Source organism: Falco peregrinus, chromosome 11 (genome assembly GCF_023634155.1).
Source record: "Falco peregrinus isolate bFalPer1 chromosome 11, bFalPer1.pri, whole genome shotgun sequence".
Taxonomy (NCBI): Eukaryota; Metazoa; Chordata; class Aves; order Falconiformes; family Falconidae; genus Falco; species Falco peregrinus.
The window spans coordinates 8,489,120-8,511,373 of NC_073731.1; the positions used below are offsets into that span (position 1 = coordinate 8,489,120).

The following is a 22,254-nucleotide window of genomic DNA, read 5'->3' on the forward strand; positions in this document are numbered from 1 at the left end:
CAGAGGAAATTCATTGTTAAGAGATCTACCAGGCTTGGAATCAAATTTGAAACTGTCTACATGGCTGAATGAAAAGCTTTGTATTAAAAAGACAGATCCCTGCACTAATACGTGAGTGAACTCTTAAGCAGAGATTGTAATTTCTGTACTGGTATTGAGAAGCATCGCACTCTCCACGTAATATGGCAGACTTCACTGGGGCTGAAGTGATCCTCGGTGTGAGCAAAAGAATCATAAGTTAGCCCTTAGTAAGTAATCCTGTATCAAGTGGGTAATTTGTTTGATAAATTTAGCCTATCTATTTGCATTTGCAGTGTTCATGAGCCGATTCGTTTCCTTAATTCATCACCTGAATGTATTCCACAAAATATTTTTCATGGGTTTTATTTTACTATGTGGATAGGTGCCAAGTGGTTTACTGGAAGTACCCGGCATCCTTTATCCGAGATTTCACCCGGGTAGTGATTTGCCTTGTAAGTCGTGAGGCTTTGGTTTTCCTGACTGGTTCAGGCAGGCATGCAAAGGCCACTGGGGCTTAAAGCCCCCCTGGAAACTGATGTTAGGAAGTAAGATTTGGGGGAGTTTGAAATCCCTTTGGCTTCCTCCTCCAGGCCAATGAGGGCCATCCTGAAGGTTTGGGTTGCAGCTACTTTTTCTGTCTCAGATTTTTCAGGTTGTCATGTTCACAGCTGACAACTGCCTGTGTTTTCCCAGGTTTAAACTAGAGGCAGTCAGACCATGTCCCTTTCTTCACTGCTTTCTCTCACAAAGCCTTCGAGGCACTGTAGATGGGCTGGGTCCTTACTGGTGACGCAGAGCCTGAATTTGTGTCCAGACAGCTGGTACATGAGCACATCTGTGTCTGGGCAGAAGCTGGGACGGAGCCGGAGTGACCAGCCACAGCGTTAGCAGGGTGGGACGTGGTGTCGCAGTCTTTGGCCTCTGGCCTGGTTGTGAGCAGGACCACCTGCAATCCAGGCCTGTTTGCTGGAAGAAGCGAAACGAGTCTCGCTTCCCTGACGCCATAGTTCTGATGGAGCTGCAGTCCCTGCTGTTGTGTTGGGACACTCAGGGGACGCTGGTTTCTCTGGCTTGTGAAACTGACTTGTCACCTGGAGATCCTGCTTGGCTTTTCAGATAGTGGATGTGCAATGAGATTGGGCATGACCATGCATCCCTTTCCTTTCCAGGCCTATGTATCAAGCCATCGAGTGCGTATCAGGGTACCACACAGTATTTATGCATTCGCAGCCATCTGGCCTGCTCTGGACTCCATGCCAGCATTTAATGTTCTCCACAGACTTCCAGTCTGGAGGGGAGTCTTGTGTTCAGGCAGAGACGAGTAAGGATTTTTCTGTGGGTGGAAGGCAGCAGTGGGTTTGGAGCAGCAGTGGCACACTGACAATTTCACATGGGTGCGAAATGCTCTCTGCATCCCTTTGGGCTGTCTTTATATTGGAGGATGTCATCCTTAGATGGCTTCTGCAAGACCCCTTGCTGAAGGACTTATTTCAAAACAGTTGGGGAGAAGCACATCCCTGCTGTTTCCCATGATGGTTCCTTGTCCCTCAGCAGTGGAGGCTTCAAAGGAAGCACTACCCATATGGAGGAGCTGGAGGAGCCTGTGAACCAGAATAGGATTTGTTGGCTTTTCTCTCTCTACAGCACTTACAGATCCTGATAAAGTACACTCCGATGTAAATAGGATGCTGTGAAAATTGTTCTCCGTCCAAAAGTTTAATATAGCCATAATGCTTAAAATATCTGTCCATTTCAAAGTGTCTGAAACAACTTACCTCATAAAATCTCAACATAATTAAAGCTAAAGGTGTTCGTATAACTCTGAAACAATTTTTTTCTATGGCTTTTGGTTTTCATTTGCTGTGGCAATGACTGTGGCAGTCCTACCACTCATTGGGGTCGTCTGTCTTAGCCCCTTTTGCCAGCGCCTCAATGTAGTGCAGGAGGATGAACAAGCAGCAGCTCAGGAGTGGTGCTTGGGAGGCAGAGTATGTAATTGATGGCTCAAATACTGTTTTCACCGTCTTAAGAGATATGCAGACTAAGAGAGGGTTCCTAGCACCTTCTGGCATGGCGGTGGGCTTCCGGTACCTAATAAAAAGTTAATGGGCAGTTTTCTGCTTCAGTTTGAATCAAAATAAAACTTCCTGGTATGATCCCTTCTGACTGACTGCTGACAGAGCATTGCTCTGCACCTTGACTATGTGTTGCAAGTATAGTCACCTCAAAATTTGGGCTTGGATCCTCCTAGTTGTACGTGATTTGACAAAGGTTTGTGATGCTGTCCTCTGTGGGGTCTGGAAAATTGCTTTCTCATCCCTGATAGCAACAAAGGCACTGCTTGGAGCAGGGTGTGGGCAGACAATGGGACCATAACCTATTAAAGCACTGCTGTCGAGAGCTTTTGCTTCGCTAAGTGGAGCCTCCTCCTTTTTGCTCCAGCAGCATCTTGTAGACATTTTCTTTCTCTCCTTTTGTGAGCCTTACGATGGAGCCTACGGTCCATCCAGAAGTCAGGGGAATGGCTGTTTCTATGTATTTGCCCATGCACTCCAAATCCCTGAGCTGTCCAGCTCCTGGGAGACACACCTACATAAGGACTGTGTTGAAACAGTGAAGTGGCAGGCAATGAGGATGCCCTTGAAGGCACAGAGGTTGTGCAGATGCAAGGACCAGGCTGCTGACTGTGTTAGCAGCGTGGGAGAGCACAGGGAAGATGAGGAGTACGATAATTAGAAGGTGAATATAGAGCAATTATTTACCATCCCTTGTAATGCAAGAAGTGCAAGGTGTCCCCAGAAATGATGAGTCAGGATGAAAACAAGCAAAAGGAAGTAGTTTTTCACCCAGCACTTATCTAGGGTCTAAGAATGCTTGCTATGAGGTGCTGCAGAGTCTGTAGGTCTTAAATACAGTTAAAAGGAGGATTAGCTCAACCAGCAGAGGACTGGTCCAACAGTGGCTATTAATCATGATGGTCTATATGTAACCTTAGGCTCAGGGAGAGACTGGTAGTGGGAGGGAAATGTATTGCTGTTTTGTTCTGTACTCAGTCCTTCACACACGGACGCCTGGCACCAGAAGGTGAACAAGCAGAAGATTTTTCTGTATAATATCTTATGGGAATACATCTTTGATCAGGGATCTTTTCTTCCTGCTGTGTTGCATATCGTGGCATCCCCTGTAAAGCATTACAAATGTATGTTATGTCATGCTCAAAAATATCCTGTCCTCTCTGGTCACTGACACTGAGTCACTTCATGTGCTCAAGTGCTTCTAATTGCAAAGGACACAGTTAAATTTGGGGTTGTCTCATTTGATTGCCTGTACCTTAGGTTACTGATGAGATTTGGTTAGAAGCTTGTATTTAGAAATGTGTCACCACATGCAAAACATACCATTTTTCTGTGTGACTACTACATTAGCATACGTGTGGGTGAGAAATCCACTTTAGCACTTGTGTAAACAAAACTCAGTTGTTTTCAGTATTTTAAGGCAGGGAGGAAATAAGGAAATTTTGCAATAAGTTCTTTTTTAAAAGCTGATGTATATTTTCCCAAGGAGTGCCTCATTCCTTTTGTGTGAGATAGAAGCATCAGGGAAATACAAATCCAGATCTGATCCTGGCTGCGAGCACCATTTCCTGCACAGGAACAATGTTGTCCAATTCACTCACAGTGGGAACAGCAGCTACTGCATAGCCTTTATATGCAGCTGAGGCTCATATGGGTATGTGTGTATTTTACAGCAGATCAAGTGATACGGTACATAAAAGAAACCATCTATGTGATGACAAAAAAAAAAAAAATCACCAATGCCTAACTTCTTAAGAGGCTGGTACTAAGGATTTCTATTTGATATGGCTTCAAAAGCTACAAACACATTTTACATTCAGTGAGACTCCGGTGTTGTGGGACTGGTGTAACTAAGCAACACAGGAAGAAAAACTGCACTGGTGCTGCAGTAAGGCCAGGATGTACAGAGTCTATTGGTGGAAGTTTCTGTATAATCAGACTAAGAATTTTGATTACACTCGCTTAGTATCAGGTGGAGGTTTATATAGTATCTATTGCTCTGTATGCAGGATTGCACGATTAAAGGATACAAATGTTCAGAACTAAAAGACATCCTACTTTTTCTTCCAAAGTAGAAGAATATGCTTTTTTGTTAAGGATCCTCTCGTTTTATCTTTTTCTTTTTTTTCTTCTTCTTAGGAGCACTGAGGATGAGGGAAAGCTTTATGGAGAGTATAATTTTTTATAAGATGTATGAAGAGTCGGGCCTGGGTTGATCTCATCTGGCAGAGATTTCTAAATCTGGTTTTTCTCAAAGAAAACATTCCCTTTTTCTGTGCTATTGGTCAGTCTGTTGTATTCTCCCAGTAGAAAATTGAATCGGAGGGATCAAAACAACCAAAAAAGCTTATGAACCCCTAGGGTATTGCAAGCCTCATATGTACGTTTGGGCATCACCAAACCCTAGGGTGTTCTCGTGTGGTTTACTGTGCTGCAGAAACATTGACTCTTTTAAGTTGAGGTGGACATAGAGCCTGTACGCTATTGTGAAGCTCCTGTTAGGTAGCAGCAGTGGTTGTAAGCAATCAAAAAGAAGTGATTTTTCAATCACTAAAGATTGAAAATAGACATGAGACACATGATTATAAAGCTCCCAAAGGATATTAAGATGATCATGTAGACAGGTGGGTGGAGCTCTGCAACAAAGTTTTTTAAAGACAAGTGTGGTAGAGGGAAATACGGAGAGTGAGAACCCGCTTGGTCTTTTCAGCTGCTGGAAACCTGGTATTATCACAGTTTAGACAGCTTGCATCAGGGGGGTACCCTGGCCCACACTGCTGCCCGCTCCAAGATTGGACACAGGAAGCTTTTCCTTTGAGCAAGCTTTGAGAGGCTGCCCCAAACTGGGATCCATTTTCCTCAGTGTTGCGAGACTGCTCTCCCACTCCCCCCTGTTATTCTAGTGGAAACTGGACAGGCAGGTCACAGAATACCTGCTAGGCAAATGCTGGACGGCAGGAAATTTTTCAGCTGGACACCTATTTTTGTATAGCAAACAAGCTTAACAGGATAGCTGCAACTCTCAGTGCTGAAAGGTTTTCTGTCTTTTGGTTTTGGCTTTTTTTGAGGCATCAACAGCATGATCACTAACTTGTCACTTCAAGTTGCTGTACAGCTCTGCCTGTATTGTTGCTCTGCCTGCCAGTGCCTGCACATGCAGGCTGCGGAGGGGACTTGGTCAGGTCCACGGTGCCCTCCCAGCACCTCCCCAGGTTGTGTTCTGTATGTGGAGCTGCACTTGCAAGAAGGAGCAGGCTGAGACACGTGGGTTGGCTGGAAATAGGCAAACGTCTGGAAAGTGAGAAACAGCAGAAAGTGCTGAGAAAAGGACCAAATCCTGAAAGGCAAGACGAGGCAGCTGAAGAGGTTAGAAGGCGGCAGGGAGGAGGTAGCAGCCTGCAGTGCTGTTGGGGGAGTGCCGGCAGCCTGGGGTGCAGGCCCTGAATGCAGATGAAACAGCAGCCTCCTGCAGTGTGGAGCTGGCTCTCATGTAAGAGCTCTTCAATGCACGCGCAGTTAAAAATAAAAGGTGTTTGTACAGCGTTGACTCTCTGCGTGCTAACATGAAGAAGAATGCAAATAGAAGCGTGAGCAACAAGGAGGAGGCGGTTTAATGGCTTTGGGGATTAGCAGCGGTATTTAGAGCCTTTCACCTCTGTGTTCCTAACATAAATCTTAACACAGATTGATGGTTTTAGCCATCTGGCTTGTGTTTGCTTGTATGCAATGACTACCGAGACAGAGAAAGAACCTGACCAGCAAGGCAAAAGAGGGGGGGAGGGGGAAAAAAAAGAAAGTATACAACAGAAGAAGGCGTCCTCTTCTCCAGTGTCAGTAAGAGCAGGTATGGTGCGATTATTCTGTTTCACAGAGCTCAGCAGGTAATAAGGGAGAGGGGAATGAAAGAGCAACAGGCATCACTTGGTACATGACTCCACCAGGGAGCCTGTGACTTGTACAAATGTGTATGCTCTGAGCAGCTTACTCCCAAGTGCAAAGCGCTGTGATCTTTGGAGGTATAGTTACCTCAGATAGCATGAGAGTTAGAGGGCAAGTTTCAATCATAGGTTGACTTTCAACTGTAAATTATTTTATACTTGACTGGAAACTGTTTTCCCATACATCTAATACCTTGATTTTATATACTGTAGACCAGCTTACAAGCTGGAAAATTTTGTGCGCTCAGCCATATGACATAATTTTGGATTAGAAGGCTTCCTCATATCCTAAACCTTCTAAATACTGATGTGAGTTTTCCTGGGAGTGGGCTGACCCTTGCAGGGTGCCACTGTCAGCTTCCTCTCACTCCAGACCGCAAGGTCTGTCATTCCTTTTCCAGCAAGGTCATCTTGGTAGAGCTTCCCAAAATCCAGGGTTTTAGTGGAGAGGCCATGTGAAAGGTTGCTGTTGTTCTTCTCTGGCCAAAAATGTAACCCACAGTGGGTACACATATGCACACGCTGTAGCATGTTTTCCTTCTCAATTATTTTTCAACAGCTCTTGAGAAAGGATGAGAGTTACAAAGAACCTCGCCTCTGGTCTTTCAAATGGGGGAGTCTGGGAAAGAAATATTGACAACATGTCTTTAAGGAAATGTTTACTAGTGTCTAAAACTGACTCTTGGGTTCTTCTGTGGTTTTACTCAATTTTGATTTGGGATTGACTGTGGTGCGTATTTCAAACCAAAGCAAACCTACCTCTAGAAGGCTTCCTCTAGATGGATTAAAAAAATGTATAGGGAACATTAAAAAAAAAAAAAAACAAAAAAAAACAAAAAAAAAAAAACAACCAAACCCAAAACCTAGGTATTACAAACCTAATTTATAGCAATCTTGGTATTGGTTTTGCTTTGTATTAGGCATGTAGAACATCAGTTAAAAGTATTTTTACTTGCTTTTACTTCTTCAGAACCAGTATCCAAGAAACCACCTGTAATATCATTCTTTTGGAGGGAAAGTGAATGAATTTTCAATATAGATTTCTAAACCACTATTTTTTATCTTGAATATTTGAGTTTGGCATAGAGTTCTGTCAGCTAAACATGATGTTTAGCACTTCAGCCAGCCACACCAAGCTTAGTGAGAGAGACAGCTTTATATTTGACAGGGAAGCATTTCTACCAGATGCATTAATAGTGTGAGAGTAAGAATTATAGGCACATGTAGTGACTAGGGAGTGCTGTGTGCCAAAGTGAAACTCAGATTCAGATCTAGATTGGGGTAGAATTCTCAAAGGCACTGCAATGACCTAGAGATCATGTCACCAAGTGGTTGGGAGCCCAACTCCCATTTTCAGAAATTACGTAAGGACTTTACTGCCTTTCAGCAAGACTTAGGTTCCTTTTCCGAGAAAAAACAGCTGTTAATTCACAATTAGTTCACAAAAGCAGTCTTTGCCTCTTCATAATTATATTGCATAATGACTTTACTACTTTTTAATAACATCAGATTTCTTGTCTGTGGCCATTATCACCAGCTTAGAAGCTATTCTGTTGCTTTGGGAATTTTGTATTTGAAGTCACTTACAGAACTATAATTAAGCACTTCCACAGAAGACCAGGTGATATATGTATGTTAAGATATTATATTCTGCTGATTTAGTGTCAAGTCTTAGATTAATTTGAAATTTTATCATGCTGCTTCCATTATAAACGCTTCCATGGAAAGAACATGTTATTGGAAACTGAATAATTAATAATCTCTATGTTAAACCAAATGTTTTCTGAGTGGTCTGTTGAAAAATGTCAGGTATCCAGTTGAAAATCCTGGCTCTGTTGAAGTCAATGGCAGATTTCCCATCGGCTTTAACAGGATTTTTCATTTTCTTACCTCAAAAATTACTTGTCAAAGCTCCTTAAAGTTTTTTGTGTACAAATTTATATTTGTATGGTAGGGGTCCATGTGCCTTTTTGATCCACAAAACAATTGTTTGCAGAATAAAGAGAAAGGAAGTAAAAGGTGCAGTGACTTTTTTTCAGTCCTGATCCTTCGGGCAGGGCTAAAGCATACTCAAGAGAAACGTAACCTGCTGTTGTTTAGTCGCTTCTGAAAGTCCTGCCCTCCAGAGCGTGTCTGACTGAGATGGAAGGGGAAGAAAGATGGATACAGATCCATCTACTGTAGATTCAAAGCACACAAGGAAATTCTCACGTTCATGATATTAATGCTTACAGCATTACAGAAAAAAATTCCCAGTGGAGGCCTTTATTATTAACCAATTGTTTTGTTCTAATACTACTGAAAATGAAGTTTCAGGCTCCAAATCTTGATTAAAGCAGAGCTTAATCCTTATAGCATGTGTCACAGAACTTGGATCTCAGGAGAGTTTATAGTGTGAAGATCTGACCTTGTAAATTAGGGCCTAAATACTACTGTTAGTGTCCATTGCCATTGATCATGACAGCACAAAAACTCCTTTAGGGTCAAATGGTGGTCATAATAGACACATATGCTAGTTTGAAAGATGTTAAGCTTTAGGCAGAAATTGTAGGCTTGCTAGAAAATCTGCATGTGCCCAAACCCATTTAAAAGGGTATGAATGGAGTCTTATGTGAATTGGGAGCAGCATAGCTGACACAAACTTCCGGGGTCAATGAGCTCTTCATTAGATGATTAAGGCTCTGGAACATTGGATTACCTTGATGTTAACTAAGCGTCCTGGTTTCAGCTGGAATAGAGTTAATTTTCTTCTTAGTAGCTGGTGCAGTGCTGTGTTTTGGACTTGAAGTGAGAACAATGTTGATAGCACACTGATGGTTTTAGTTTTTTCTGGGTGATGTTTACATGAAGTCAAGGACTTTTTGGTTTCTTGGGCCCTGCCAGCGAGAGAGCGGGAGGGGCATGGGAAATTGGGAGGGGACACAGCCAGGACAGCTGTCCTGAACTAGCCAAAGGGATATTCCATACCATGGGACGTCATGCTGAGTATATAACCTGGGGGAAGAAGGAGAAGGGGGGACATTTGGCATTATGGCATTTGTCTTCCTGAGTAACTGTTAAGCGTGATGGAGCCCTGCTGTCCTGGGGATGGCCAAACACCTGCCTGCCGATGGAAAGTAGTGAATGAATTCTTGCTTTGCTTTGCTTTGCTTTGCTTGCATGTGTGGCTTTTGCTTTACCTATTAAATTGTTCTTATCTCAGCCCCTGAGTTTTACATTCCTTTCTGATTCTCCTCCCCACCCCTCTGGGTGAGGGGTGAGCGAGCTGCTGCGTGGGGCTTGATTGCTGGCTGGGGTTAAACCACGACACTAAGGCTAATATTTTTTTTTCCCCTCATCAAAACAACTTCTGGTAATAAATTCCTTTGTTTCTGAACTGCAACTTTTTGCAAAAGGAACCTGCTTTCTTTATATATCATCTTAATAATTACAAGTGTAATTACAAGTGTTCAATTCTTGGCTAGCCCAAGTCTGGGCTTAAACCAAGGTCCTGTCTGGCAAATTTATAGTAACTTCTTTATGTGGTATGATTTCTGGATAACTGGTTCTCCTCTTAACATAGCCAGTTGTTCCTGGGAGACAAAGTAAACTGGAACTTGGCAAGTAAACCAAAAACTCTGCTAGAGAAGAGAATGCAATTTCATTTCATAAAAGTGATGATTTGTAGAATTCTGTAAATTACACAGAATTTTATTCCCTGTCTTTATCCCCTGTATCTGGTAGTAACAGTCTAGTACCAAAACTTTCTTGTCCCATCCTCCTCCAGATCTCACTGCAAAACGTTAAATTTGCGAAGCCAATTTGAAATGTGGAATAATTCATTTTAGATTTTTCCTGGTATTCTTAATCATTTTCTTTCAATTTTTGTTGACAGATGATGCTAATGAAGAGGGGACTGAGCTGAGTGAAGAGACAGGTGAATAAATAATTTTATTCTAAAATATATCACTTCTCCAAAGCATGAACCAAACTGAACGAATTCTTGAAAGTAATTGCCTTGGTTGTGAAAAGCAGTGCCAATTGGTTATTGCCAATGTTACAATAGCCATCTCTGGTTTTCAATATAACATAGGGTAAACCATCCCTGATCACAGGTAGTGCACAGTAAGAATGGCTGAGACTACCCGTTTAATGTCATCATCTGATATGAGCCTCTGGGTGATACTCGGTTGTCTTTTATTAATAAGTAATTTGAACATGAATGGGAAATAATTAAAATTCTGCAGTCTCTTTGTAAAAAGGTGTGAATACAGCAATTCTTGAGTCATTTGCAATTCTGATTAGTGGCCATGATTTGTTTGCAATGAAAATGATAGCAAAACTCTCCTGCGACCCCTTAAATACATTGAACTCGATTGGAAAATAGTTCAGAGGACTTTTTTCCTGTTCCTCCTAGTTTGCTGTTTAAAACAAGTGTTAGTGGTTGTGGCTAGACTTGAAATGGAAATGATGGATAGGTATAAAGCAAAGAAAGGCCCAAGGAACAAGAGAGGACAGAGGATTAGGCATCTCCCACAAGGACAGAAGCTTCCAGTCAGAAGACTCCTGCTAGTTTTCTATAGAGCGCTTCATCGACTTAATTGCCTTGATCAGGCTTTTTGTAACACGCTTCCACCACAGCACCCTGTGTTACTTTCCCTGCTGACCTTCACCTGGAGGTTCCCAGTGGACATCTGTTCCACGAGAGACTTCTATGCAGTGAATATGCAGCTAGCTCCCCCTGCTCTTCTTCTCTGCCTCTCCTGAAGCAGCTAGTACCCATCCGTGACAGTGTACCAGGCATGTGCTCTGTGACCCTGATCCCATCATAGCCCAGTGACTGTGCCGGAAGCTCCAGATCTCTTCATGAAAAAAATGCAGGATCAGAAAGGAGAGCCCCATGGAGAAATGCAGAGCTATACCAGCCATTGAACAGAGGTAAATCCTTTTGAAGCAGTATGTTGGCTGCTTAAATTGGCAAGATTGTCCTAAAGACAAATGGCTTATGATGATTTATGCAACTAGTTAATTAGCTTAGAAATTAGAAATAGTTGAAGAATGGTGTATATGCATAGATGTGAAAACATGGATATACACAGATAGATACATGTTACACTGATGGATTAGCACATTCTTTTATGGCTGTTCTGGCTTGTTGATTTCATTACATATAATTATAATTACATTTTGGTGTCAAGATTACTGGATAGGAACTTTTAGGAATTTTAATATAATTAGTGTGATTGATACAGTTATACATACATAAAAGTAGAAAAATAAAGACCGTTATTATACGACAAACATTTGCCAAAGATTATCCTCCAGCTGAATTTGCAGAACTCATCTAACATTTCCAATTTCAATTTTTACAGTTATCATGGCATGTATACTTTTATAAGCCCAATTATTTTGCATTTTTGTCTTCTTGCTTTTATGCAGATTATGCAAATTACTTTTTTAAAAGCATTTTAAACTACAATTAAAAGGAAGTATATTTCCACTTAATAGCTGGTCTCTTCTTTCTTGCCCCGTATCTTTCACAGATTCTTTAATTTAGGTGAAGCTACATAGTTGCTCTGGGAATTTATCACTGAATTAAGTCATTTGAGGAAGGTATTTTCCTACCTGTCTGTTTCATTGTGCATATGAGATAGATGAGATCATAGCTTCCCTCACAGGTTTGCGTGTAGGATGCTGTGAGCTTCTACAGTACATACTTGGTCATTTCTTTGTCACTTGGAGAAATTTTGGGAATCAGTGCGTTGACTGTCAGCAATGAATACCTACATGGATAAAGAGAAGTATATTTTGTACATCTGCTCCAGTAGTAGGGCAAATATATGACAGTTATTCCCTTTTGACCTGTTTGTGTATGGTCATCTTAATGATTGCAGGATGAATTTACAGGAAACTATAAATACATAACTTCTGCATTAAGGGGAGTTTCCATCTTTATACTCAGATTTTTATCAGTTTGAAAGAGATCTGCTTTTTACTGTTCTAAGGGGAAAATAGAGTAGCAACTTCTAGTAACCACTTCAAAATATTAATTGAATAATCATTCTTCATTCCACTTGACTTCATGGGTCATGACTCCAGCAGATGGAGTCAGCAGTTGGCACCAATATCGATGACCCTGGTTTTTTGAGCTGTCCATATCCAATCTGGTTTGGGGTTATTTCTTCAATTCCTGCATTTAAGGGAAAAAAAAAAGAAAAAAGACATGTTGGATTCCTGGACAGCACATGTTGCAGACTATACTCATACGTAGGACTTTTTGTCCTATTTTAAACCTGGCAGCAAGAATTGGAGAAAAAACCCAGATCCTAGTCCAGTGTCAGCTCAAGTCAGTGGGAATACGTCCATTGACTTCAGTGCACACCAGACTGGGCCTTGGGAACAGCTAGAGAATTAGCCAGCAGTACGAAATAACAGATGATCAAATGTGTTTATTATTGTGTGATGAACACATTACAAAAGTAATCTGTCTTGTGTTTCTACCACCCTGAAGTGCAAATATCTCATCGCACACAGAAAGGCCTTTCTTTCTATGACTTATCTTCAAAATAAATAAGGGAATATCTTAATTACATGTGCCAGATAATCTCCATTAATATCTACATTAATACTATAAAATCAACAAGCATGAATGATCATTTTAACAAGTTAATCGTGTAATGTCACTGCATATGTTGTATGTATTAGAAAAAGAAAAACATTTAAAAATAACCTACTCTTACTAAATATACACACTCAAGACCACATTTTTAATGGCGTTTGACTCATGGGATTTTAACCCATCAGTTTGTTATTCTGGATGCTGTATCTTGTAGCAGCTGCTGACTTAACAGCACCATTTAATTCAAAGTGCTTTGATGTTGTCATATGTCATACAGTTTGCTGTTAGAATGGCTTGAGTCAAAAGGGCAGATATAGTAATAGTGGGTACAGACCTGTGCCGTTCTACATCTCGGCTTTCCTTTGTGAATGATTTCCTACAGAAGTGAAGAGAAGGATCAGATGACCTAATACTCTTGTCTACCTTTAACTTCAGAGATTTAACACTGCAGAGTCATGATGCTTAATGTTTTAAGCTCCATTAAGGGAAGATTATTCTAAACTTTAACATGTGAAGGACTTTGCTTCTATACCCATAGATTCACGTATCCGTGCACAGAAGCGTGCAAAATAAGCCGTAATACTACCATAATTGTGTGCACAATTTGAGTGATTGCAAGTGGAAATTACAGAAGCACGTGCTGTTATGAGAAGCACAGTCCAGATTCCTATACAACATCTCATTATAATGCACTAAGTTAATTCTCTTACCATTAAATAAATAAAAAATAAAAAAAAAAAAGGAAAGAAAGAAAGAAAAAGAAACACAGAAAACAGTTTTAGTTGTGAATCTATATTCTCCCTCACTCCCTCAAGCTGTTTAGCTTCACTCTCCACCAGGTAGCAGAACCTTTTGACCTCACCTCTATGAGCGTTGCCACACTACTCTCATTTCCCGTCTAATAGTTGTTCGCAATAAATGCCCTGCTGGTTATTCTGTTTCTATCCTGAGTCTCCTAATTAACCACCTACTCATTAGTTCAGAAGCCACAGCCAGCTAGAATGGCAGGGTGAAGGATCTTGTTCACATTAGCAAGGGAAGCCCTATTGTAATCAATGCTATATAAATACAGAATTTCTTTGTGTGTTCCACTGTGTGCACTCTTATACTTGGGTTACTTTCTTTGGAGGGAGACTTTCTCTTGTTTTCTGAGATGAAAATAGCAATCACTTGTAACCAGCGAGATTTCAGAGTTGTGAGGGATTTTGCAAATAGCTTACTTGGAGACAGACACTGAGGTTTAAGTGGCTTGTTGACCCTCTGAATTAGCCTATAAAGAAGCAGCATTTCTCCCAATGTTAGAGCTCAGAAACCTTTTTGCACAGATGATCATGATTAGAAAAGCTTTTAATACAATCAGTTCGGATACCTGTCTAGGTGTGCTGTCTCTAAACAGAAATTTGCAGGCAAAATTTCTGTAATATTTGGCTAACTGCTCTGAAAGACACGCATACATACAGACATACGGAAAGGCTTAAGAGTTGTATTTTGACCAAAATAAAAAGACATCATTTTAAAGCCTGCACAAATCCTTTTCTGTCTCTGGAATAAGGGAAATCTGCTAAAAAAGAGTGAAATTGTGACTGAAATCTTGTTCTCCTGGCACACTGCTTCTACACCCTTTTGTGAGCATTTTAAGATTATAGAGTGCAAGAAGATAATTTCTTTTGAGATAGTAACAGTTCTGATTTCTCTGAATGTAATCTTCCTCCCTCTCTGTCTTTGTGCTGTCAATTAAGATGTTGGTTATATTATCTAATGTACTCAGATATTCCTGAAAGACCTGGCTGGGCATTTGGGCATTTGCACTTAAACTTGATTGACATTTGACTTGTGGGACTGAAGGAAGCCTCGCAGATTGGTTAGATGATAAAATTCATCACTAGAAGGGTGAGTGTTGATTGAAACAGTCCTATTGATTCAGTCTCCTGATGTGAATCATTGTCAACCAAAAAAGGGAACGTAGCAGGTAGTTCAGAGTGGCATTAGAACCAAAGAAGCCATACATCGATATGGTCCACTGAAAATATTCAGGTTATTTTTTAAAAGAATAGGAGGGTGTTGGCAGGAATCAGTCTTTAAAAGCCTGGTTATTTTCAGGAGATCTCTTTTGTACTGAAGTTCTTTTTGAACTCTATCACAGTTGCTCCCAAGTAACCCCTTAAAAAGGTGGACAAAGTGTGTCCATATTTGGCAGTTTTAGCCTTTACTTTTCCCCACAGTATTTCTTGTGGTTATTCCTATATTCTCATCGCTCCAGAAACATATTCATCTTAGCACCTGATAACTCTTGTTTTCCTTCAACTATTGTATTTGAATTTCAAATTCATGTGAGCAAATGTGATGACATGACACGTGATGCCCTATGTTGTGCTGTCCTGACACCAAGCCGGACCTCAGAGCATGTCCCGCTTTGCACTAACTAGCTTTATTTACTGAGCTCTAAGGGCCCTTCGTTCTCTGAACCATATTGAATTCTATAATGAAACAGAAAATCCATTCCAGAAGAAATTTTTAAGACCAATATTAAGTTTGTCTTTTGGGGTAATGCTCATTCCTTAAAATTAAGCTAGTGGGAGAGAATTTAATTACGCACACACAGATCTCCATTTTGGAATTTTTGTTGACATTCTGAGCTTTTGCTTCATGTGAATTCTTGCCAGCTTACCAATCCATGGCGCTTCTTTTTTTTGTGTGTAAGTACAGTAGAATAATCGGTTTCCCCGGAGGACAGGCAGAGAATGTTTCTGAGTTTCCTGGGCTCCATGCAAAGCCAGCAATTCACTCCCTTTTTATCTCTTGAATGAACACAGTATTCCCCTTGACCCTGCAAGTTCCCTTTCCTCATCCTCCCTCCCTTCTTTCATAACTGCTGTTTGAAAATTTTCAGCATTTTGGTTCTGGATATATGTAGTTGTGGAAGGATAGAAGATAAAAGGGTAGTATCTACACCTCTTAGCAGAGCCGAGTGCCTTATGAGGAGAGGCCATCTGATTGCTGGGAGCTGTTTAAAAATCCAGGGACATACAGAGCAGATGATTGTGTGGGGTATGTATGACAATAGAAGAGACGGGAGTTTTCGGAACACTTAAGCAATTTATAATACACATATAGAGAGCTTTTTTCCTAGCTGCTAATTAGCTAATCATTTTGAGGTAATACCATGATTCTTATTTTCTCACAGTACAGCAGTAGGGGTAAATCAAGCAAGGTCATATGTCTTCTTAAATTTCCTGGTTACAAGTGGTCAAGGTTTCTTTCCAGCATGCGCAAAAGTATGTTTTCTTTAGGCTGCTTCTTCACCCAAGCCCTCAGTTAGCCACAGGGAATCGGGAGGTTTGACAGAAAGTCAGATGACAGAAAGTCATTTTCCCATTGCGGTTGAATGGATTCAGTAGGTGCAATGAATTGAGTTTTAATTGTCTGCCATTCTCTGCTTTTGTGGTTAAGCAACAATGTTTGAAGAATGTTTTAATTAGCGAACCTGCTTTCATTAAATGTCTTAATTTACAAATACCCTTTATGATTAATTTCCAGCTTGGCCTCCCTTTTGTACTAACAGGCTTTCTGTGCTACCAGTTTGTGCCTTGCAGTCTATCATAACAAACAAAGAGTAATTTCATCCTTTATATTGACAGGATATTTTGAAAATGCTATAGAAAGGGTTCATCATTTTTAAAGTTTAACCAACCAATATTAAATACTGTGAACTTCAGTCCCCGCAAATAGGGGAGATCTTTAAACTTAACTGGCTTCAGTTCTGTTTTTACTTAGGAGGTTTTCCTTTTCCTTTATCTGCCTGTTGCTTTCTGGCTAAAAGGTTGGAAGGAAGCTTTTCAATCAGAACGTTTCTATCTGGTGAAGCTTTCATTTCCTTAACTTTACTTCACTATCAAACTTGCTCCCCTACCTTTTATTTCATTGCTAATTTTAGTCAATATTCATTTCTTACTGTGTTATGACATTGAATGGAGAATTGACCTGAGAGGGGAAAATAATTTCATTCAAATTATTTCTCCACAGTTCTATAATGCAGTATAATATTTATTATGTTAAAAATAGAAATTAAAACATCATTATTTTTTTTATTTCTGAAGAGATTCAGAGCTTGTGAAGAAGTACGTTATTTTGGTATGAGCTTTCTTCACTGCTGTCATGTGAAAGTGACTTTTATAACAGATGACGCAGTAATTAATTGTAATAATAGAAAGATAGGCATTGGGTACTGAATGGAGTGCTGAGATAAAATGTTCTCACGCTTGTGGTATCATGGATAGTAATGTTTGATACAATAAAACCATTTCAAAATAATGTGTGTAATATTTTTTCTTTGTATATTTAAAGAAGGATTGGAACAAAAAGGCCAGCCTCCATCTCCCACAAAGAGCAAAGCAGAGCAGCCTGAAGACCTGCAAGATGATGCTGAAGGTAGGTGGTCTGACACCTTTTCAGAGGTATCAATCAATTTTGCATTGTGGGGGGAAAGGCTTATACTGAATTCTTGGGAAAGAATTGGAAAACTTTCATTTCAGAATGTTGTTGAACACACACTTGGAAAGTTCCTTTTGGTCTAGATGATGAAATTGTAATTCTTCTGAAGTGTTTTTCATCTCAAGATAGATTCAGGATTACAAATGCTATCTTTATGTGATGGGCTGCTGATTATTGCTGATACATAATGATAAATTGTTGCTAGTTTATCTCGAATCTGTGCTGACTTTATGTAATTAATAATTCGAAGTGTAACGCAGGGCTTGGATCACACTCTGGTTGGTTAAGTTGGTCAGGTAAATCAGCTACCTGTGGCAAATCACAGAGCAATATAATTCTTGCTTTCCTTTTCTACAAGAAATTCTTGCTGTTACCTTTTCCATTCCAGTTATGGTGTTTATGGCTCTAGGCCTTATGCAGTGTATTACATCTGACTGTGGTCAGAAGTTACAGCAGCTTAACGTTATGCCTATGGTTTTGCTCCTGTAAGGGTGCTTTCCTGCACTTGAGCTTTCACAGGGCAGCTTGTCCGTGTATATGGAGGTAAATGTGGTCTACATTGTTCTAAAATTGGATCAAAGTATAATTTCTTCATCGGTATGTCATTGGGAAAGTTGTTAAAAGATGTTAACATCAAAGACTTATTTTTCAGAGTTTCACGTTGCTCTCGTTTATGTGGAAAAGCAAAATACCCCAATGCTGGAGAAATCTCTTTATGTGAAACAGTTAAAAGGATGAACCTTAATCTTTAATCCATGACGGTTCCTTATCATGGATTCTCTTTGACCTAACGTTCCTCAAGTGACAGGTCTCTTCTGCACCTCAACCAGTGGCTCCACCGTCTTCATCATTTTGACCTAGTGCTGTGCATTCAGCTCATAAAACGTTCTGACTGGGGTATAGTGTGAGTCATAAGGAGCAGAAATACGTTAACATCTATCACTTTAAGTAACTGCTAGTAACATCTTGTCACTAACATTGTGACTGGTTGTTAATGGCAAGTACTTAAAGCAATAGCTGTCATCGCCTGGGAGGTGTGGGGGGACCCACGAAATCTCATCCTGACTGGTTATCTTTCCTTTCATGCTGCTGAAATTAACCCAGCTGAAATTAAAATACCACTTTTATGTTTGGATTAGAGAATTCAGTGATGACAAACTGCATGTCAATTTATGTGCAGGCTAAACATCATGTCAGATCATGGTGTCATTTTCCATGTTCCTAAATAGGCGAAACAATAATAGTTTTTATGATATATTTTTATATGGAGTGTGGCTAAAAGCTTTTATTATATCGGTGTCTTTAAAAAAAAAAAAAAGGGGGGGTGGTGGTGGGAGGAAAAGTATTGGAAAACCGTAAGGTTTTCCTTCCATTGGAAAAATAACCGATATCATTCTGTTAACTATTCCTGTGGCTTACCAGATATAGTTTCCTAGTTTACTGTGCCTGTCAGTGTTTCCTGGTGACCTCCAGTTCACTTTGTGGAGCACAAATGCACTGGAAGGGTGAAGTAAATAGTACGGCAACAAAATGACTGCATTACCCTCGAGCTGTAAAATGCCTGATCTCCTTGAATTTGATGCTGTACAGTAGATTTTGCTGATGCAGAATTGAGGCCTGTAACATATAATCACTGCTGCAGTATTTAATCTAGCTGCTGACGGAGTCCTCTTCTCCTTAGGCAGGAACCTGGCCTGTAATGGTGAGGATTGAAAGTCTAAATTTAGACTTGAGGGTTGCAGTGATGGGAGGGGAAAAAAAAGTTAATTAAAGTGTTTGCTGAGGGGGGCTGGGGGAGAAACCTGGATCAGATTTCTGTGGCATTACCTGTGCCTCTGTTTTGAAGAGGAGTCAAGCAGTTAGGCTCCAGACACTGAATTCCTATAAAGTTGCCGAGTGGCTAGAGCCTAATGTAACACACCTGTGAGCCATTTCCATTTAAGTAAATGGGATTTGCACACATTTGTCTGAGAATAGGATTTAGTTTCTACTGTTCTAATTATTAGCTGTTGGTTTTGACTAATTAAAAGAACTTTTAATGGGGAGCCTTGAAGATTATGAAAGTTGCGAATACGTGACGTGAACCAGAACTACATGTCTGAGTAGTTTTATTTAGGTAGGAATTTGTCTTCACTTCCAAAGAACTGCCTTTTTCTCCCCCCGTCCCCGCCACCCCACCCCACCCCTCCTTTTTTCTGAGTAGCTATTGCATATAAATAGTCTCAAATAAAACACAATAAGGCCAAACTCTGCCTGAGGTCAACTGTGTTGAATTTTCCTCGTAGTAAAACTGAAGTGCTTTGTGTTCATTGTGTTTTAACTTTGGGATAGTTCACATGCTTTAGGTACCCCAAGTTTAAAAAAAACAAACAAACCAAAAAAAACCCAAACCAAAAAAAGAGACAACAAAAAAAACCCAAAAGCCAACCAACAGCTTTTAGCAATAAAAGCAAGTCCAAAGATACTTACAGTTTACATAAGATATTATTTTCCCCTTGGTAACATGACCAGATATAAAATACTTAATAAATATACACTGAAGCACAGGAAGAATCAGATATTTTTTCCTCTGCTTTAGTTGTCAGTGTCCTTTTAGACTGAAGATGGGAACACAACTTGCTATTTTAACAGCCTCATGCATGCCCTTGTAGCAGTCTGTAAAAGCTGTTCCACTGAGTTCAGTAATATTTCTGCTGTAATATTTTTCTCCAGCACACCAAGCTGGTTCATTGGCTAGAGGTAATGGAGCAATATCTTTTCAGTGCATGTAAAAATCTCCACAGAAGATCAGGGAAAGTAGCCTCCTTCATTATTACCATCTCTGCAATCAAGGAAAGTCAAATAAGTGGCTGTATGTAAGGAGCTTGTTTTGCAGTAAGCTAAAATAAACACTTGACATGCTAATGAAAGCAATTTTATATTGAACATCTAAAGTATTAATGGTGTCTGTTACACTGTTAGATGTATTGTTCTCTGCCTTCAGACTGTTGATAGAGAAAAGCAAGTGTGAACTGCATAGCAGATTCTGCTGTCAGTGGTTGTATTCAGTAGTTTTTCATTGTAGCACAGGTTATTGGCTGGGGAAAAGGATAGACTGGATACATGGAGAATCATTCTTTGCTCCCAGGTTCCCTGCAGTATTTCAAGCCTGACTTGTTCAAACATGCAGTGTAATTTTTTTTATTATTATTCATATTACCCCACCCTGCCTGGAGTCTGTGGAGAGTAAAATCAGCCAGTGATAATTTTGCCTTTCCCCTCAGTCAGGTGCACTCAGTGATTGAGTGACGGTAAAGTCTCAGGTGAGAAAAATATGTTCAGTACTAAACAAAACTTAGCGTGTCTTACTTCAGTAGCTTCATAACACAATCCTAAAGTAAGTACATAGACAAAATGTCAGTACTTGTCACAGCATAGCAGCCAGGAGTTAGCACAAATGCCACAGGTCACCTGTTCTTATTCTACTGATTGTCACCAAGCAAAGGCAGACGACTTTTACAAAAGTCTAACAAACCAAAAATGTAAAATGTTCCTTATTTCTCTTAGCCATCTCCCCAGATGTCCTCCTGTACGTGCTGAACAGTGAGGTGTGTGCAATAGATTTTCCTGATACTGTGAGAAACAAAACTGTTTGCCATTTCCTTCCTTATGGGATTTCTCAGATATTAAACGGAGCCTGCCCAAGAGCTGCCCTATCCATTCCCGCCATGGTCTGCAGCTGATCAATAGTGTATCAAAGACAACTAATACATCTAATAACAGCAGGACAAATGCCTGATCTTTCTCCTCCTCTAGGAGAAAGATAATCAATCCATGCAGCAGAAGCTGCTTCTGTGCCTCCTGAGGTCAGGATCCTCCTTGCCCTCCCTTGAGGGATGTGAAGACAGGACTGAAGCTCTGCAAGTTGTCTTGCTCCAGCTTTTCTCATAAGCTTCTCCCAAAATGAGTGACCAGATTCTTCCTGATAGATTGATAGGTTGTCAGTCTCAGGCAATCACCTTAGCGGAGGCTCAGTGTATGGTGTGAGGAGCTGGTCTGGTGGAACTGTTTGTCCGGGATGAACTTTGTCTGTTTTCTGTTCATGTGGTGGAAAGGAGAACAGATTGATGGATAAGCCAAGCCAGGAATGTCAAAATGAACACAAATCATCTTTAAGATAGTTGGTAGAGTTGGTTCCTTTGCTTGATGGGGACATCACACTATTGACCCCTTGGCTCTTAAGGGCAACATCGAATGTCTGAAATGTCACCTAGCAGTGGCAGGAGTCTGAGGCTCACCAGCAGGCTCCTGCCTCACTCAGTGGATGCTCTGCTGATGAGACATATCAGTCTAGTGATCAGAGTACACATTAGAAATGAGGCGAAATGGAGTCACGTCTCGTATTGACCACTCTTTGGTTCAGCGGGTCGTGGTGATTAGGAGGGATGCTCATCAAGGAGACTCTCTGGCTGCTCACGCCTTCGCCCAAAAAGATTTTGTCCAATGATAAAAATTGCATACCTTTGGGACTAGGGAAATTCCCCTCATTTTACAGCTTAGTCCTTTAATTGTGAGATTAACATAAGGCTTCCCCTTCCTGGTTCTCCTTTGTATACCAGGAATTTTGCAGCTTTGCTGCTCGCTCCTTAGCTTCATAGAGAGGGATATAGCATATGTACCCACAAAAGCCAACAGGCTTGTGCTGCTTTCCTCCAAGTGGGCTTAATGGGGGTGGGGAAAGGTGCATACAACAGCTGCTGTGTGTTGCTGTTACACAGTGGAGTTCAAAGCATCTTTTCTAAGGGCCTTCTAATAGTATGCAGCCTGATTGTGTTTCTCTTTAAGGTGTGGATTAATATTAACTAGACTCAACTTCTGATTAGTTTTAAAGTGTTCCTCGGTTTATAGCAAGCAATTCTTTTATCATTTGATAAATAGTAGCTGCATTTCCTCTTTGCATCCCACAGGGCAGTAATATTCTTCAGTAAATTTCTGCTCCACTCATAATCTACTAAAAATGAACATCCCGACACATAATTATACTTCAAAAACACGCACTCTTATTCAGCCTTAAAAGTGCTGCTACTTAATAAGATAGCTTAGAAGTTACTGTATTCTTCTTGCCACCAAACCAAATCCTTAAATAAAACTT

At 40.5% G+C, this 22,254-nt stretch overlaps 1 protein-coding gene across 3 annotated transcripts in view; it reads left to right on the plus strand.

Moving 5' to 3' along the window:
* Positions 1–22,254, plus strand: part of MACROD2 (mono-ADP ribosylhydrolase 2) — an 892,420-nt gene that overhangs the window by 807,052 nt on the left and 63,114 nt on the right. For 2 of the 3 annotated variants that reach the window (XM_055816691.1, XM_055816689.1), the window contains exons 10-11: positions 9,909–9,950; positions 16,977–17,060. In XM_055816691.1, coding sequence (XP_055672666.1) covers positions 9,909–9,950; positions 16,977–17,060 — 126 coding nt within the window. The remainder of the gene's footprint in view (positions 1–9,908; positions 9,951–16,976; positions 17,061–22,254) is intronic. The other variant, XM_055816690.1, reaches the window with a different exon arrangement.